We start from the raw sequence: 20317 nt of genomic DNA on the forward strand, positions 1-20317 counted from the left end.
TTGATTTGTTTGGCTTTTTTGTTTTCTTTTAAACAGGCATTATAGATATAATGGAAGCTAAAAAAATGGGAATTCGGAATTCAAGTTTTAGTGTTTTTAAAACTGAGTGAAACCCTTCAATTAATCAAGCCTTGTTCACATTATTATAAGATCTTTCTCATATCTAAAATAGTTATTCTATCCAAAACTTGGAAAACTTTATACAGGTCATGAATTAATTTTGTAATTATTAAGGAAATTACAAAGTGAGAGCTATTTAAATGGAAGGCAAGAGAGTCACAAATTATTAAAAACCAGGTAATAATGAAAGCCATTCTTACAGGACTAAAGTCTCTACTTTAGCAAAAATTCATTTAATTTTAAAGTGCAACATATACCTTGAATCTTCCTTCTCCAACACCAGTATCCATGGTTTAAAGAGTCCAGCAATGACTGAGTACAAGGACTGTATTGCTAAAGGAAACAAAACATAGTTACTTTTTTTCTTCAAATCAAAAACAGTGAACATATTACACTTTCCTAAATTTGCATATAGTATCTTTTTTCATTCTAACATTCACAGAATTATAAAATAATAAAGGCTGGAAAATACCTCTAAGGTCATTGAGTCCAACCATTCAATCAGCCCTTTCTAGTCAAATAAAAATTTTTAAATACAATATGCTTAATAATAACTCAAGTTAACAAAAGGGCTGTTTTAACAACCATGACAGTACTTTGCATTGTTAAGATGTTTTACTAGTACAGCTTTAATAACACACCAGAGATTATGGGGGCAATAACAATTCACACTTTAAATCTGCACATATCAAAATGTGTTAATTAATATTTAAATTAAAATTAGTTAAAAAAAAGTTAAAAAAAAGTAAAAGCCAACGTTTTTCAAATTTAAATCATGCATGATGAAATCCAGTAGTGTCTCCTTCCAAACCTCTGCTCAGTGCAAAAGACTATTTTTCTTAAGAAAGTATAATCACTTCATAAAATAATTCTGAAGCAAGCTCAAATATTAAAAAAGCTTCCTCACAGCTTATGGCCATGGTCTGTACTTTAATATTATCATTACTTCTCAAATGCAAAGTAAGAAGATTTTACTGTATATTTAAGTGGCCCTTAACAGAGGGAATTAGAGAAATCAGGTCTGCTCCTATGTAATTTAAAGACACATTACCTGCTAAAATTCTGCTACTGCCAACAGGCTCTTGGGCTAAATTAGCAACTTCAGTGTCAATCAGTTGTTTAATGAGATACTCCAGGAATGTCTTCACTTCAGCCACATAAGGAGTCCATTTTGAAAAGAGGCCAAAAGTCCTGAAGTCCACTGAGGACAGTCGGAGTTTGCAGAAGGATGTAGAAAGCCACTCTATTGTCTCTCTGACCTGTAAAAAGAGGAAGCTATTAACAGCTGCAAAAAGGCTGCACAGCAGTGTTATCTGTCACTGGAGGGCATCTATTTCACCTGAAAAACATAAATCAAAAGGCACCCACCTGTTCTATGGAGAGCAAAGTTTTTGCAGCATCCCTCATTACAGAACCTTCAACAGAATCACTTTTCTTGAAACTGCCCTGCTCAGCCACTGCTGAATCACACCTCAAAGCTTGAAGGGATGCCTTCCAACAGTCGGGGCTTAGAAGCTGCTCTGATGAGCCTTAGGAGAAAGAAGGGAATGCATTTGTGAAAGCCAGAAAGATGTTAGTCCCTTTCTCAAAAAAAGTAAAAAAATGTTGAAATTAGAGCTCCCTGCTACATGAAAAATTAGGTGAAGTGGGAGTTTGAAAGTCACAAGTTTAATGGTGAGAGATTATCTCTAGTTTGCAAATGTAATCAACAGTTATTTTTAGAATCTACATGTTTCTCTTCTTAGACAGCTTCCCAGGCACTTTGTACATCCCTGACTGCAAATACCCACTAACAGACAGCTGCTCCCTCAGCAGGTATGGTTTGACAAAGAGATGCACTTTAGTTCTTATTTGAGGGGCACATCAGAATATGGTGGCATCAAATGTCAACCAGGACATTTTCAGCAGATTTCAGCATCAGTTACACATCTTCCTAATTCCAGCTGTCCACCTTACACTGAAGGGTAATCAAAAACAAGGGTTCTGCATTACAGACCATGGCATAACTATCATTAATAGCTGCTTCCATTAACAGAAGACTCTCCTCCATCCTTCTCTTGTTACATGTACTGAAATATCTGTTGTCACTGATGTGTGTGCCTTGACCCACAGAAGAGCTACAATATGTCTAAAAAAACCACATTACATAGCAAGGCATGTAAAAATGCCCTAGGCAGAAACCTAAGGAAATGTAAATCATTCTGCAGTTTAACTCTACTGCACAGAGTTCGTATTTTTAAGCCAGAAGGGCTCTGCACAAGGGCTCAGGATGCATCACCTCAGAACTCACTTTGCACAAACAACCTTAAGAAATCACTGTAGTGGTCAGGGAACTGATACTGGAGAAGGTTAGTCCAATGCTTGCAGAAGATATTAAATGGCATCAAAATATCTTCTTCAGGTTCCAGGCCACATGCACTGAGAGCCAAATGAATGGACTCCAGGAGCTGGGTACGCTCTGAGAGAGGCGGCTTGGCCATACTCAACCACTGGGTCAGGTCAAACTACAACAGAGCACAGGGAGCATTTGTGATTAAACAGACACAACACCTTTAGCAGGAAGGAGAAGCCACCAGGGAAATTAAATCTTGACATTTTTATGAATCTAAGAAAAACCTACTGAATTTGCATCTTGTAAGCCCAAACTCCAAACCTCACCCTCCAAAGGCTATGATTTAGCATACTGCAAAAGTCTCCAGATCTGTGGAACAGCCCTTGGGCAAGGGGCTCAGATTCAAAGATGTGTCTCATGTTTCCACTCAAGCATTAAACTGGACTGATGCCCACAGTCCCTACATTTTCAGGTGGAGGAGCAAAGCTTTTGTAGCCCTTGAGCACGTGCTCGGACCTTGGTCAGCAGGGACAACACTGGCCACTGCCACCATGGATAGCTTGAAGTCCTGCCCAGGACAGACTGCTTCCTGCTTCCAGCTGTCTCCCTGTAACTGAAGAGGAGAATCAGAGCAGAATCAAAGGCCATGAGTTACACAGATTTCTCCACTGGCAGTATCAATAGTAACAGGAGATGTGCAAATCACATCTTGCTATTACCTTACTGTTTTAAGACAGGCAGGAAGGATACAGGTGCCAAACAGACACTAGCCCAAATTTTTTTTGATTGTTAGATACCTGGCATTCACTGGCTATTGTAATGAATACCTTTGCAGAGACACCAGGCAGAAGAAATCAAGAGATGGTTTTAATTTCAGCAGTAAGCCTTGGGAAGCACGTAAGTGATACTATCTGGGCTAGAAAAGGCTTCTTGAGCTATTTGCTTTTGACTCCAGCCCCTCTTGAGCTTAAATGTAACACCATTCAGTATAACCAACACAGCTCTACAGAGCCTGTTAATGCTATTTTGAAGTACCAGATTTGCACCTCTTTCCTCTTTAGCTTAAGGACATGGTCTTTAGGCAAAGAACACCCACAGACCAGACTTCACCTTTGTCAGCAGCATGAAGACAACATCGCTGTTATCTTCACTCAGAAAGGCCACAACTTTTTTGTATAAGGTCACAAATTCACTGGGAGAGGCTCCAGGAGTGAAGTAAGGAGAAAGGAGAGTACAGAGCCTCCGATTCTGTAGGATCGTCTGGAGCAGATGTTTGCACTCTGATTTGGTCCCACTGATGAACACCTGAGAGAAGAGGGAATGGTAGAAAAAATAACACCCATATATCAGTCAACTGTAAAATACACCTCTTAAGCTTGTTGTTGAGACACCCACAGTTTTGGTCCTTTTATAAAAAGGGAAGTTTTTCTCAAAAACAAGAGACTGAAATTGTAAGATTAACATCAACTAAATGCTGTTATTCCACAAGCTATAACACAGAACAAACATGTCTTCCTAGCTCACTTTAGACAAACATTTGTGATAGCATATGTTGTCTAAAAATACTCAGAAATATCACTTTTTCTGATGGAATAGCATAAGAAAATGAATACTGATTTAACCAGCCCTGCTTCATAATAGGACAACAGAATTACAGCTGTGAAGAACTTCTCAGTATTTCAGCTGTTAGAGATGCTCAAGGACAGCTGCACATTGAAATAAGGTGCATCTAAGATAAAAGTAAGTATCTGGACCCAAAGCAGAGGCTAATGATTTTTCTCAGAGGACAAACAGAGCAACCATTACCACCACCACCACACATTTGTCTTCTCTACCAGGAAACTTCTGACATAACTCACTACACAGAGAACACTGCAAAGCTGCAGAAGAAAGGTGTCTAAATACAGAGGCTGACAAAATGTGCATCAAACAGAAAGCGACAGGTAAAAGAAAGTCTATGCTGAAACACACTTTTTTGAACAGAAAGTATCCAAACCTTAGTTACCTGCCCAAAACTCCAGCATTTAACTAACACAATGACAATTAATTAACACTAACCAGAGGCACCTCAGAGCAACAGTTTTTATTTTGCTTAAATGCAAGCTTCACCTCTCCTAAAGACTTTACATTACACAATTAATGGAAAACAAAATGGGATAGAAGCTTAGAAATTAACTTTAAGGCTTGTAACTTGTTTAGGACCACATCCCCCACCCCATTAACAGCAGTGAAGTTGGAATAAGCATCAAAAATCACATTTTAAAAATTCAGAAAATATTTTGATATTCAAAAAATAAACTCACTTGGCCCAGAATCTCTATGCAGGATGTGAAGAACTGTCTTGTGGGAGGGTTACGTTGAGTTTCATCACACACATATTCTACCAATGTAAAAAACAAACCAATTCCAACTTTCTTGATTGCAGGCATAGGCTGCACCTTGTAGATATTTATCAAGGCCCTAAAAAAAAATAAGTTAAAAGGCAAATTAAATTTACATACAGAGAATAACCTATGACAATAAAGAAATGTTTCTTGCCAATATATAGCCTTGAGATGAGTATTTGTGATACTCTCTGAGTATCCCTCCTTCTCATAATCAGACTGAAAAGACACAGATTTAGCTCATGTAATTTTGCTGCCTGAAATGGGTACTTCCAAACTTAGAAAGTCCCCATAATCAGAGTCAGAAAGTGAATGCTGAAGGATTTCCAAAGGACAGTTCCAATGGATTATTTCTCCCTTAAATCAGGTACTCCTCATATTCTGATGGCATCTCAACGGACTTTGTACTACAAGGAAAACTACTCCATTTTATTTCACAGGCTCAATAATAAAAGAATTAAAACAGAATCAATCTTCTCTTGCACATTGCCAAGTAAATGTTTCATTGAGACCAAACCCCTGTCTTCACTAAATCCGAATTAAAATAGGTGAAGAAGATGCAATTCCACAGATGTAAATCCCAAGAACTTTCTCAAGTACAGAATTTTTCAGATTAATGATCAAGAATTAAAAAGCAGAAGTAGTACATAAATCTTTTACTTGTACAATCATTACAATTTATAGTAAACCAGCTACACTAAGAGAATCCCAGCAGAAATCTGGAAGATTGAGGATGAAGTTGCTAAAGTGGACCTCTGGGATGAACTGTAAAAGTGAGGAAGAGGGCCTTGGACAACCTCATTTTATTCATACCCCCCTCAAAAAAAACGTAGTATTATCTAGCCTGCTTCCACTGCATCATTTTGTTTCACCTATTAAAAAACTACTTCAAATTTTAGCACTCTATTATGTCTTGCACTATAATGAAGAAAAACCTATAGAGAGTCATATTCAAATCATATAATTTAGCCTATGGCTGAGACAGCTGTGGTACAAGTCTGCCACTTCCTAAAGTTTAGCACAGCATCCTTGTCATTACTCATTGTCCTTTTACAGGATTAGGAGGGCTATTATAATGCACAGAACAATAAAAAGAAGTGGAAAACAAACAGAATTACAACACAATAGTGTGTGCCCTGTTGAGCCTGAGAGACCCTCTGATAATAATACTGTGCCACAAACACACAGGTCTCAGGATTCCAACTCTGTTGCTGGTCCAAGCTGATGAGCATGATGAAAAACACATGAACAGGTTCCACATTTTAACTCTAACACACCAAAATGGAAGCACAAACATCACTACCCAGAACAGCATCTGAACAACCTACGTTATGAAATTCTCCACGTGTACAGCTGCTTCCACAACACCCAGGGAAGGTGGCTTCATGGCTTCTGCCTGCAGCTGTCTCACTTCTTTACGCAAAGCATGAAGCTGCTGGCTCACTGCTTCATTTTTGTGTTTCCCTTCAAACTAAATGACAAAAAGACACACATTCATTGCAGAATTAACACAATTTTGCTAGAACTCTTCCACGTTGCAGGTGTTTCCAAAAACGAAGCAGAGTCCAGTCAGAGGGCTCTAAATTTGGGTGGCTTCCCCCCTGAGAGCTTTCATCAGATTTAGTACATTGCGCCCAAGCACACATCCTTGGGCATGTTCCCAATTAATTATCACAAACACTAATAGAATTCATGTCTTTTATCTCAGGCTTTTAATCTACAGGGACTGAAACTTAGAGGGGATCAAAAAATTAATTCACTAGGCAACATGGGATTATTTCCATAAACGTTTTCATGTTTCTGTTCCTATCAGCAAGCAAATTCCCACATCCATACACTGGGAATCAGTTTAGAATGGATGCCATAAGCAAAACAAATTATGCAACAACTTCCTCTTCAGCGTTGATCTGCTTCTCCTTTTGAGCATTATACATGAGGTGTTTTAGATCACTAATATGTGCGTGAATTTATTACTTTTGTAATAATTCAGCCATTTCACACTCATCCACTAGGTTCACCAGCCCCAAAACACAGGTGATGCCATGCTTCTAACCTGGATGGTGAGCTGAGCTGCTCCCTGGCAACCTTTGTTGGAAGTTCCCCGGCACTCCAGGTGGAGAGTAATCTGCTCCTCCCTGTTGACATACAGCTTAGGCACAGTGTCCAGGATCTCACTGTTCAGAGCAACATGTTGAGACTCCCAGAGAGCTGCAGTTCTGAAAGGCATTTATTAATAAAATTACCAAAATCTTTCCTGAAAACAGCAATGCTGAGAATTTATAAGAGAAGCGCTCTTTAATGTGCTGCACTGAGACTCATGACACATTCCTGGAAAACATAAAAGGCTATTAAATGAAATTGAGCTAAAACTTCAAAGTAACAACACTTCAAAGTAAAAAAAACAGGTTCATAAGAACAAAACTATTCAAGTATGTGTGAGTTCTTTTGAATTACTAGGTATGAAAACCTGGAAGGAAACTGAACAGAATAATCTCTATAGGAAATGCAATTTTCCATGAGACAGAAAAAAAAAAAAAAAAAAAAAAAACACAGGAGGAAAAAGAGAATCCACCTAAAATTGATACTGGAATTATTTAGACTCAGCCTCTCATGGGCTTAGTAGCTTTTGTTCTGGTTCATAATATTGCTATAAAATTACTACATTAGGTAAGAACAGCTATAGATTAACCAGTTGTGATTGAAAATAATTCAGATGGATTATCTGAGTTGGAGTATTAAAAACAGAAAGTATCTTTCATTCACAAAGCTAACAGAGCCAGAAACTAGATATCTCTCCTGGATCCTTCATATTGCAACTACTACTTTAGGGTTAAATAACTCATTGTCAACAAATCTAGCCTAAAAGGAGACTTTAGATCAGGAAATATGCCATAGGAGAAAATAAGTTAGATGCCATCTGATGTAATCTCAGACATTAGATAAGATTTATGCATTCTTATGTCAGCTGAAGAAGTAGAATAATAACCTGATAGACCAGAAGAAAGAGAAAACGAATGGGACAAGAAGCAGAAGTCAAGTACTGACAATCTTGTGCTAACACCACAAATGAGGACACTGTGAAGGGCATCTTTAGGAAGAAATTGTTCCCTGTAAGAGTGGGGAAGCCCTGGCACAGGGTGACCAGGGCAGCTGTGGCTGCCCCATCCCTGGAAGTGTCCAAGGCCAGGCTGGATGGGGCTTGGAGCAACCTGGGATAGTGGAAGGTGTCCCTGCCTATGGCAAGGGGTAGGATGGGCTGAGCTTTAAGGTGCCTCCCATCCCAAACCATTCTGTGACTCCATGATAATTTTAAGGCACTGCTGGACACACTGGAGAGGCACAAGAAGCACAGACATGACTCACTTTGCATGCTGCTGCAAGATCTTCAGGTCCCTGCGCATGAGCTGGATCGCATCTTTCTGGCTCACGAGAGTGGCAGAGGAAATCACTGGCACAGGAGCTTTCATCGTCTGCAGAGGCAGAGGGGGCTTGGGAGTATCAAGCTTCTTCAAATTATTCATGATCCTCACTTTGGCTACAAATTTTTTTTAAAAAAAAGCAGAAGCAAGTTTTGTCAATAAGAAAAGTTTAGGAGAAACTGAAGAAAAAGATTTGGTTTTTTGCATGAAGCATTTTTAACTGCAGGGAAATATTTCTCAGGTTTCCCTCTTAAAAAAAAAACATCACTCAAGTAATATTTTTGTTTTTTCAAATATTGACTTCTCACAGCTTATTTTCACAACCAGCTCTTCCATCACACAAAGATTAACCCACTGGTTTTCTTGTTTTCCCCAAACACACCTAACTTCCAGTTTTCCCGTCACTCCATTTATTTTGCATCTGACACAGGCACCCAGACAAAATTCTGTGCAAAATTAATCTTCCTTTCCCTAAACCTGTAGTCTTGTCAGTGTCAATTCCTTCTCAGAGCACAACCTCTCTCTGGTTCAGCCCTCTCCTCCTGCTGATTTCCAGTCCATTTCTTTGTCCTAACAGTGTAAATTCACCTATGAAACTATTCCAGTTCCATTCTATTCCCTCACTCCTTCCTCTTCTTTGGATCAGCCCCAAATCCAATCTCTCCATATCTTTAATGCAACAGCTATGAGTGTCATCCCTTCTGCACCCCTTTCACTATGCCAAAATTCCAGGGGAAACACATGGGGAAAAACAACACCCAAAAAAAAAACCTAACAAAGAAAACTAAGCTTAAAAAAATCCAGAACCAATATGTCTTCAGGCACAGCTGGTTTTACCTTTGCTTGCACCTGTCTTTCTCTAAATTTTGGGAAAATGTCTGGATGCAGAGGAACTTTCAGAGAGCTTTCCCATGATGCCCTAGCTCTGCTCTGTGACGGCAAACTTGAAGCCAAAAAGCATCAATGTCAGCTTCTCACAGGAAAATCTTAGTGAGAAAACCATGACAACTTCATGGAAAATATTGAACCCACAGAAAACAAACCATATTAGTATCTTTATTCACAGGGATCATCAAGATGCTAAAGAAACCAGGGCTTTGACATCCCAGTAGTTTTTTAAAGTGCAGTTTCCTTAACAGTATTTTTATCTCTTACCTGACAAAGGGTTGGTGAAATCTGTTTCCCCTGCAGAAGCACAGGCTGGATGTGATTCAAGCTGAACCTGCAGCCAAAGGTTCAGAGCTTCCTGAAATTCATGGTGTATGAGCTCCACATTGACATACTCCATCCACAGATCCTGGAGCACACAAGAATTAAATTGTCATCCTCCATTTTGGTCAGCACCATATGCTGTCCACCCATCCTAATATCTGTGAAACTAAAATAAGTACATAAAAAACATACTCTGCAGTTTTAAGTCACAGGAAATCTATTACTATTAGGGCAAAAAAACTAAACTGAAGAAAAACAGTGAGCTATTTTTATTAGATATATACATATCTACTGAAAAACATTTTGACATTTAGAGATGAAGCCTGACACATGGTATAATTGCTAATACATAGAGACAAAGGGAAAGACGTATTGTTAAAAACCTGCTCCTAAAAAGGGAATACAAGAGACCAAGACAGTCCAAAATATGGCATGATTAACTGCAGCCAGGCTAAAGCAGGCTGCATTTCCAGTAGTCATATACACTGGAGGAGTGAAAACAAAGCAAGCATAAGGAAATGCCCTTCCAAAATAAGTCTTTAGGCTTGAAGAATAGAATAATAGGAGAATAATTCAAGAATAGAATAATACACACTCACTAACTTATATTTGAATCTGACATTTTACAGACTACCAACACAAGCAGGTTTTGGCTTCCAGTCTTTTGTTATTTAAAGCTGAAACTTAAATAATCCTCTAATACTAACTTAGAACATAAAAAGATTTACAGAGCAGTACAGAAAAATGATTGTGTTGCAAGAAATGACAGATAGGCAATGAAGCTACATCTAAGTTCCCTTTCGAACATAAAGGAAGGAAGTTTGGCATAGCACAGGATTTTAGGGGAAAAGTTAGAGGCACGAAGGTATTATACATGCTGTATATGTATTAAAAAACAGTAACAGCTCTCTCTCTCACTCATTAAAGACTCATTTTAGCAAGTGGACTTTAAATTTCAGATTTTCAGTGTTATTAGCAACCCACCTGTTGATTCTGCATGACTTTAGCAAGTCTATGTGCATCATACTGCTTTGGTAAAGAGGGAATGTATGTATCTCCTTTCTGGAAATTCTCATCTTCCAACCACAAAATTAAAACATTACAAAGTCTTAAGGGGAAAAAAGAAAAAAAGGGAAAAAATCAGTGTGAATTTGATTGTTCTGAAGTTAGAATTAGGGAAACAAATAATGCTACAAGGTGGCATGGTTAAAAAAAAGATATTTTGGGTGCATTTTCACTCATTTACTGCCAAGTTAAAGACCCATAGAGTAAAGGAGGCACTTAGAAAAATATGAAGGGTAGCAACAAAGAGTAAGAGCACAAATTCTGAAAAGGAAAACATTCATGCAAACTAGCATAAGACCCAGGACTGGAATAATCTCTTATGTCAGAAATTACCACCATAATCCAATTCAGAAGATCAATGGAATAAACAGAATGCATGTGAGCAAGTTCGGCTTCTCACTCCAGAATCTCTCTGCAGTGCCTACTCCAAAAAGTCATGCCTGAGTTAAGTCACATATTTTCTTTTCAGGGTTTCATTCATTACTAGTTCATTCTCATTTCCTCCTTTGTTAAAACTTTAACACAAATACACCTTTTTTTCAGCTGACATCCTTCCACCAACTGCTACCATTTTTACAGTCACACCATCCAAGCCTTCCTGACAAGGAAGCACAAGAATGTCATTAAATCTTCACATTGTGGTATTAAATATCACTAGCAAATTCCTGCTTCTTTCATAAGTGTAATTGGTGAAAAAATGGAAGTAGACCAATTCCAAGAATCAGCCCCTAAAAACCCTACTAATAATTTCCGTCTTGTGTAGGAAACTAGACAGGCGATTAAACTTCCAGAGTATAAGATTTATTTGGGTGTATAGCACTCTCGTTTTCTGTTGGAGCAGGAAACTTATTTGAAATGAAAGACTGAAAGTATTAATCAAGTTCACCCGGTGACCATCTCTGGATTATTTTTCACAGACTATCAAGTGGGATTTATGGTCTCCCTCATTTGTTTGTACAATACGTACTGAGTGTTGAGGGGAACCCTGAGCAGGAGCTCAGATTACACATGTCCAGGACCCCTGAACAAGGGGCTCTTTAAAAATAATCCTTTCAACTATTTCCTCGCAATATTCACTTAATTTTTCAGTTCAGTGAACATGAGGTATAGATATTTCTTAGGAGCTACTATTCCTCACAAAAGTGGAAATTCACCAACTGAGTATCAGTGAGTGACTATCCTCCTCCTTAGCCTGTTCCAAGATAAAAAGTGAGTCCTGTGGCAAGGTTTTGGTAAGCAGATTTATCATTTTTCAGATCGCACAGAACACACTTGGCAGAGCTCACATTTAGGTTGCTAACTAAGCAAAGTGCTTGAACCATGTGCTGAAGACCACGTGAAGTAATGAAGTAATGCCTGATGAAGTAATCTTACTCAGACATAAATTCAGGCCCTGGTCTGTGACAAACATATACAGACACCAAGTAACCATTTCCATTTATAGCTAGTGATGTATATATGAGTAGCAGATATGCCTAAATAATAAATATTTTGCCAGCATGGGGCTACCTTTCATTAAAAAGCAAGACTTTTCCCCTAAAGGGAGTGACAAGCCTATCAACAATGCTTTATTTTTAGTAGTAAAACCAGCCCCCTCTCAAACTAAACAAATGCAAATAGAAGAATGGATTTGAGCCCAGCTATGCACCTGGAGACATGGGTTAATGGTGGCCTTGACAATGCTGGGTTAAGTGCTGGACTTGATCTTGGAAGGCTTTTTCAAACCTGAATATTCTACGACCTTATGTTTTAATAAGTGCCTGCAGTACATCTAAGGTAACATCCCTACATTCCTCACACAGCTATGACTGTGCTGTAGCAGTTACTCAGGCAGTTGCACTGATTAATGTGGAACTGGGCAGGCTTTTTTTACCTGACGAGTTCCTTATGCAGCTCAGGTGAAGTCAGGTAATCAGGTGAGCAGCTGGTCTTCTCTGGTGACTTGTCATTGCTCTCAGGACTCTCCACTCTCAGTGCTTTACTGGCAGCATGGTGGAAGTCTGCCACCTCTGTCAGCCGCTGCTTCATCTCACTTAGCAAGTTAACATGAGCTGCACTCTGAAAAAAGCGTCTTCCAATACAGCCATCTACAGGTAATCTACAAATGGACAATAAAGCATAACTAAGTCTTGTTGCAAATGTCAAATCAGCATCTCTGCACACAAACTGTCTCACCAGAGAAGCTGCTGATACCCACTGCTTTCAGAAGCAGTCAGTGTAATGCACTGACTCTCACTTGCTGTGCATTTAATTAGCAATTGATAGTCTGCTGGACCAGGTCAGACTCACCCATACTGCGGTCCAGGTCGGTGAAGGTACAGGAAGAAGAATTTCTGCCAGATTAGTGGCATGAGAGGGTGATCTGCAGGGGTAGCAAGGGCCTGGTGAGCCCAGCGGTAAATCATGAGCCTCTGGAGGGAAGGGACAATGGGCAGCTTCAGCTGGGTCTGGGCTTTCTGTAGAAACAACATTTCCAGACAGTGTGGTGCTGTTAACAGACTGTCACAGGTTAACTGAGCAGATTAACACAGTGTGAACACTTAGAGGAAAAAACTTTGGAAGCAGTCACACATCTGTTACAGGCCTTGAAGAATAAGCTGCCCATCTCAAAGTTATGTGCAGAGCAGACCTACATCTCTGATGCTTACAAACCCCCAGCATGATGGCTCTGACACAAGGCAAACATATGGGCCCTGGTGTTAATTACAGTTAATTACTGTTCTTCCTCACAGAAGTAGATGTTCCCAGTTTAGATCTCCAAAATGCTTCTTTTAGCTTTTTCCAGATTACATTTCATACAGCTCTAGTGAAAATTTGAAATGCAAAGTATAACTAATGTGAAGAAAGAACACAGAAGCAAAAGCAGAACAAAAACAAAGCAACCTATGAGTAGCAGCATCCCATCTTAACAACATCACAGACCCACTAAATCATTAAACAGTCCCACTCCAAGCTCATCTGGACTGTGCCTGAAGCAGGGGAATGGGAGGCTTTTCTGAGTTCCCAAGACTGGAAGCAGACCCTGGCACTTCTTCATCCCATACACCAAACCTCTTCTCCACACACTGCCCACAGTCTTTTTTTTTTCCCAGCTAAATCAAGACACTCAAGCAAAGAACAAATGTTCTCCAGACCAGTTCCAAGGATGCAAGATATGTACTTGTCACAGGCCAAGCAAACCTATTTTCACAGAGCCACTTCCTTCACTGAAACACACTGAAACAGCTGAGATGAAGGATGGGCCAAAAGTTACACTTTGAGAATGGACAGCTTTGGTTTCCACTTGCTTCCCTCCAGAATTTCTAACTGAATTTGGGCAAAGAAGCTGGAAAAGGCTGCAATGTAGCCTGAAGTACAGCTGATTAAGTGCCTTGTTAAAGGAGAGATCTAAATAGTTTTGAAAGCCTTGGAAAATAATTCAGAAAACAGAGAAAAGTAAAGGCCAGTCTTCTGCACAATTCAGATAATCTGTTTGAAATACAGACACGTTTTCCCACCTGAAAAATAAGCGTTCCCCATATCAGGGGTATAGATTAAATCCACTGAAGGTTGTGAGGCATTTAGAAGACCCAGAAAATTATGCAAAAACACAAATTAGCTTTCTTTAAATATTGGTATAGTAAAATGAGGTATTTCCATTGTGGCTTGTAAATGTAAAAGAACTCAAATACACTTAAAATGTCAATGAAAATTTCCCTGCAGTATATCTTGTCCTGCACAGCCAAGTAAAGAATTATTTATATATTTGTCCTGGTAAGAAAGTAGTACATAAGAGAAAAACTACATTATACAAGGGAATACTGTTCTCCAGCAGTTCTCTCTAATTTTAATGCAAATAGATGACCAGTTCTCTCACCTTCAAAGCTTGATCAGGAGTTAAAGCATTGATAACCAGCTCCCCCTCCACAACTCTGCGAAGCTGTGAATCTTCTTCAAATATTGATTCCATATTTAATACCGTCCATGCAAACCAGACCTGGACAAAACAGAAATGACAAAAATATTAACAACAAAACAGCAGGGGGCAGGATCAGGAAGCTTGATGATTTCTTAAGAGGAGTAAGTGTTTGACAGATTCTCACTGCAGAGCTGCAAAAAGCACTATCACATCTCAACAACAAAAGCTCTTTATACTTCCCTTTTGTACAATTTTGAAAACGAAGGGGAAAAGCAGACACAACTGCAGATAGAATCACCCAGAGAGCTCAACAACCTTCTCAAACTCAGTAAAACAGAGAGGAAACAACCTTCCTAAAACAGTTTCCTCGGAAACAACCTTCTCAAACTCAGTAAAACAAGATCTCCTTTCTTCCACCTGCACTACACATCTCTGTCTGGGGTACTCCGAGATTTTTCTTTCCTTTTTTCTTGAGTAAGGAGCTCACTTAAGCAGAAAGAAAGTAATTCGAATTCAAAATATTTGTCAGATAAAGACTGATCTGAAAGAAAAGTCAGGCTTTACAGATTTTGTCTTTTTAAACAGATTAAGAACAATAGTAAATTAGAAGAAAATTTAACTAATAAATCCTATTATATGAATTCTTGGATGCAGATTAGACAAACTCTCCCTGTGCAAAATATTCATGTTCCTTTAGTGAAATAGTGCAAAAAAACCCATAGCATTCTCTTAGGCTAAACTGGGACTTTATCACAAGAAGAAAAGTCCCCTAGACCAGTATGCTGCTTTTCCCATCACAAAACGCCATCATGGCACTCACCTGAGAGGAGTTGGCATTGCCTTCCAGAAAGGATGGTGTGACATTACCTGCCACAATCCAGCTGACCAGTGAAGACAGCATACCCTTGTCACAGTGATAGCCCAAAGCATTCTGTAAAGAAACAGAAAACATTTGGGTTTTTTTCATGACCAGGTGATTTAGAAGCTACAGGTAGATCACTTAATTTTTATCCAGGTTCCTTTCCACCTCCTGTTGCTACTTTACAACCTCAGCTCAGCCAGGAACCACTGAAATGCCTGCTTGGAGTTTCTATTTCAGTGAAAAAATCCTGTTGCAGAAACTTTGGTTTTTTTGTTTTTTCAGGAGAGGGCACTTCATTTCTGTCCTAAACACTCCATCAAAGATTTGAAATGCAAAGAAGACAAACCACAATAGAATGAAAACTGTGTTCCAAACTGGTTTTAGTAGTAATTATTATCATTATTATTAAAATATCGGGCATTTCATTAATCTTGACCCACTCAGAAAAAAAATTTCTTGACCAACTAATAAAAAAATCAGATCACCTCATCCCACATCATCATGACTAGCTGTCCAGAAAAGCTGTCACTGCCTCATCCCTGGAAGTGCTAAAAAGCAGTTTGGACAGTGTTTGGAACAACCTGGGATAGCAGAAGGTGTCCCTGGACAGGGGAACTGGATGGGCTGTAAAGTCCCTCCCAACCCAAACCATACTAGGGTTTCACAGTCATTCTTGCTGCACTTCAGGAAAACACATTCACATGAAAACCCAACTGTGCAACAGATGAGCTGACCATTTACCCAACAGCAACACCAAAACACCACAGCTATTTGTTTACCTTGTGCTGCTGGTAAAGCAGTTTTTGCACACAGTCCTCCTGGCTGTACTGAAAAGCAGCTTTGCACAACTCATCCAGCAGGCAGAGCGTGGCCCAGTCCCTGTGCCACAGCTGCTGGCTGGTGAGGACCTGCACCCAGAACTCCAGGACTGCAGCTGGCCCCACTCCATTCGGATGGTCACTTAGAAAAATGTGAGTCTGACAAATTAAAGGGTAAAATTATCAACAGATCACAGCTTTAAGTAAAGCTTTAGAATTTATTGGAGAACTGTTCACTTGCTTGAGGCTGTGGGGCTATTCTTAAATTAAATAATTTACAACAACACTCTCTATATCCAAGTAAGGACAGCTTTGTCATCTTCAGCTTCCAAACTTCTGCAGATTCTGAAGCCTAGAGAGCAGAGGACCTTGTGCAATCAGCAAAAACACAGACAGAAGCCTTAAGCAGGAGACCTGAAGGCATAAACAGCACCTACTTCCAAAGTCCAAGCTGCTGCAGACCTTCCCAGAGTAGGTCTCTTTCCATTATCCCTCTCTAATGTTAGAGGGCCTTGGATTTTGACCTCTCTGCATTTAAAAAACACTACTGCTCCCTAACTCAAGAACATTTTTCCATTCCACAGCCCTAAATTAATGGTGAAAAGCAGAACATGCAAACATTAATATCTCTGCTACAGTCCTCAAATAAGACAGACAAGAAAGGAGTGCTGCATTTTACATTTTCTTTTTTAAAGTTTTAACCTGGCATGGGAAAATTAGTTGTCCAAGAAGTCTGAAAGGTAAATATTGTTGTTAGTGTCACATGCATTGCCAGATTTAGACAAGTTTAAGCAGGAGCATTTTAAGAAACCAAATCTCAACTCCTAATGCTTGATACATGGTACTCTGACTGAATGCTAGGTTCAGTACCCTTTCTAACCTTTAACATTAACTCAGTCAAATAAGCTTAGTTTTAAACACTCTCTCCCCCTTTTCTGTTTTAAATAATCTCACCTGTATCATACTACTGAGCAGCTTAACATTTTCTCCATAGTTCACTCCTGTCAAGTGCTGTGTCACTTTATGGGTAACCTGCTGGGTCACTCCTTGAGGGACTCCACTATCCAGGTGAAGGAACAGTTCCACATAAGATAAAAACCTAGGGATGTCAACAAATAAAATTAAAATATCCCTTACTGCAAATTAAATAGAAAGTCTGCTTCTAGAGAATTTAAAACCAGCTCAATAGCACCAGTGAGACACATATTGAAAGGCTTTGATTCACAAACACAATGCAGATTTAATTGGTCCAGCTCAGCCATACACTAGGCACAGTATGAACATTTCACACCGACCTGTAATTCAAGACAGCTCATCAGGACTAAATACCAGTTCTTGATGTACATCATCACCCAAATATCACTCAGGATTTGTCTGGGTGACTGTCAGGTGTCTAAACCAAAAGATTATTATTAACTTTTACTGCAATCATGAATAAATTAAGTAAGCAAATGTACAAAATTTAAAAATTAACATATTATGAACATATAATGCTTACTGTTCATTCTTCAGGAGGTAATACTGGCAAGAATAAAACAAAGGTAAAATTTTATCCAGCACATGGACTACTGTTCTCAGATGTCTAGACTGGACTAGTACACCCAAAAGAGGAATCCCTTCAGCACAGAACTTCTCGATGCTGTCAGAAAACAAAACAAAAAAATTTATGAAAAACACATTCACTATCAGCAGAAAGGAGGACAATATGTTGATTTAGTTTTTATTAAATGAGATGTAAATACATTCATAACTTTACACTTTATCTTTGAAAATCTAAATAGTGAAACACAGAGTCTTTTTCTTCAGCTGTAGGAGTCATGCAATAGCTGAGAGATTTCCCAAGTATTTCCTTCTCAAATATTTACTAAGTATCTCCTTCCTTCACAAATCCCCTTCTGGGGATTAGTGTCCCATTTTTCAAAAATCACTAGAGATGCAAGTCTTTATCAAGTTTCTATCACTTTAAACTCACTGCTCTTGCCTAACTTGGACAATTCACCTCCCACTCCAGGGAAAAGGCCAAAGGCCAAACAGAGAAGGTGCAGGGGAACAGACTAAAAGAGGTTATTTTGTTTTTTATTTCGTGCTCAAAGTCAGGGAAAAATTTACACTCTCAACCCAGAATACCTTAATACCAAGCTCAAACTACTCCAGTGCTTTAAAGTATACATGGCATAATCTTATCATGAAGCAATGATAAGATTATGAAGCAATAATAATTCTCCTTCCTTGGGGAAGAAGAAAGGCCAGATATTTTTTCCTTAAAAGATTAACATAATATTATATGTAGAAAATAAGTTAGTGAAAATCTTGAATAGCACAGCATATAACCAAAGGGATCACAGACTCAGGAAAAACAGTTCTTGGTGAGAACTGATAAAATTTTGTGTGGCTCTGTACCTCAAACAAGAACATTTGATTACAGCCAAAAGCCTTAACTACAAACCAGCCAGAAGCACTGGAAAAGACTGTGTTGGAACACAGTCATGGCTGAGGTTCACTGCTCTTATAATGCTCTTTATTCACCGTTCCCAGAGTGAGTGGACTTCTTCTCCTCACTATTTTCTGAATGCAATGCTGCCCCAATAAGAGAAATTACCTCTAGAACAACTTTTTCAGTAAGTGTGGTTCAAAGTTACTCCTGTCCAGAGAAATTACTGTTAATCCCCAGTTTCAGTACAATTTCCTATGACTGGATTCTGAAGTGCAGGAAGCAAAAGTATTACTAGCAAAATAAAGGAAATAGCATGTTGTTTGAAAGAATTCAGGAATAATTTCTTCAGAAAAAGGATTATTAAGCACTGGAACAGGGTGTCCATGGAGTTGTTGGACTCCTCATCCCTGGAGGTGTCCAAGGAATGATGTGGCACTCAGTGCTCTGGGCTGGGTGACAAGGTGGGGCATTATCACAGGTTGGACTTGATGACCTTGGAGGTCTTTTCCAACCTAAATGATTCTGGGATTCTGTGAAACTACATTCACAGAAAGCTGGGGTTGGAAAAGACTTTGAGATTATCCAATCCAAACCCTTCCAAGGCAGGGTCACTCAGAGCAGGAGACAAAGGAACAAGTCCAGGTGGGTTTGGAATGTCTCCAGAGAGGGAGAATCATGATTTCCTTGGGCAGCTGTTCCAGGGCTCTGCTATCCTCAGCAAAATGAAGTTCTTCCCCATGTTGAGGTGAAACTGCTTGTGTTTTAGTAGTGGCCATTGCTTGCTGGATAGAAAGCTGGATTTTCAGCACCACTGTAAAGAGTCCAGCACCATCCTCTGGACACCTGCCTTTGAGATGTTTGTCTGCATCAATGAGATCCCCTCTCAGCCTTCTCCAGACTGACCAGGCTCAGCTCCTCCTCCTAACAGAGATGACAAGCTGCTCAACCCCTGGCATCACACACCCTTTAAATAAGCACAAAGCTGTTAACAACCCTCAGCTCAACATTAGGGAGGCTGCTCAGTCTCTGGGGCCATCCACCCAAGGCACACACCCAAAAAGCCCCCACCTGTGTCCCAGGGTGGTCATTGCCAGTGCCAGGTAGCAGCCGATGGGGACATTTGCCTTCACAGCCTTGAGCAGGGGATGCAGCATGACCGATTCAGCCGTGTCCAGTGCGCTGTCACACACGGGGACAGCCAGCCCGCTCTGCTGCACCCCACGGTCATTCCTGTGCAGCTTCAGCCTCAAAACCAAACTCCACGCCCACTGATTGAAGGAAGTCTCTGGTGTTTCCCCATAGCGAACGATGCTGGCCAGGTAGGAGACCTGGAACAGAGCAGCAGGAGCAGGAATGAGAGGAAGCACAGCCATAACACAGCACATGTGGCACTGGACTGGGACTTGGTCTGTGGAGGGGGAACTGGATAATCTCTGGGGTCCCTTCCAACCCAAATCTCCTAGGATCAGACCAACAGCAATTATTTTTTTAGACATACCATGTAGTTTATCTAACCACTCTCTTCCTACACCCTCACTTTCTACCTCCCTCTTCTTCCTCCATCCCTTTAAGTAAAGGCTACAAACTTACACTGTCTGCTTCCATTTTTCCAAGCTATTTACTGACCTTGAATTAAATTTTAATATTGAGAAAAAATAAAAAAAAACAGACACAACTTTCAATAAGGTTTAAAACATTTAAGACTGCTAGTGAAAGGAAACAAAAATCTATGCAAAAATATTATCTGTCAGCGAAAATCCAAAAACCTGGCAG

General features: G+C 39.6%; 1 protein-coding gene across 1 annotated transcript in view; it reads right to left on the reverse strand.

Moving 5' to 3' along the window:
* EPG5 (ectopic P-granules 5 autophagy tethering factor) overlaps positions 1–20317 on the reverse strand; it is a 56465-nt gene that overhangs the window by 12485 nt on the left and 23663 nt on the right. The window contains exons 16-34 of the mRNA XM_077790117.1: positions 19613–19872; positions 17609–17749; positions 17065–17209; positions 16072–16269; positions 15251–15361; positions 14389–14508; positions 12822–12988; positions 12406–12630; positions 10452–10575; positions 9411–9552; positions 8200–8371; positions 6890–7052; positions 6165–6307; positions 4756–4912; positions 3563–3757; positions 2411–2624; positions 1489–1649; positions 1172–1379; positions 378–453 (exon numbers count right to left, since the gene is read on the reverse strand). Coding sequence (XP_077646243.1) covers positions 378–453; positions 1172–1379; positions 1489–1649; positions 2411–2624; positions 3563–3757; positions 4756–4912; positions 6165–6307; positions 6890–7052; positions 8200–8371; positions 9411–9552; positions 10452–10575; positions 12406–12630; positions 12822–12988; positions 14389–14508; positions 15251–15361; positions 16072–16269; positions 17065–17209; positions 17609–17749; positions 19613–19872 — 3122 coding nt within the window. The remainder of the gene's footprint in view (positions 1–377; positions 454–1171; positions 1380–1488; positions 1650–2410; positions 2625–3562; positions 3758–4755; positions 4913–6164; positions 6308–6889; positions 7053–8199; positions 8372–9410; positions 9553–10451; positions 10576–12405; positions 12631–12821; positions 12989–14388; positions 14509–15250; positions 15362–16071; positions 16270–17064; positions 17210–17608; positions 17750–19612; positions 19873–20317) is intronic.

Source organism: Lonchura striata, chromosome Z (assembly GCF_046129695.1).
Source record: "Lonchura striata isolate bLonStr1 chromosome Z, bLonStr1.mat, whole genome shotgun sequence".
NCBI classification, from domain to species: Eukaryota; Metazoa; Chordata; class Aves; order Passeriformes; family Estrildidae; genus Lonchura; species Lonchura striata.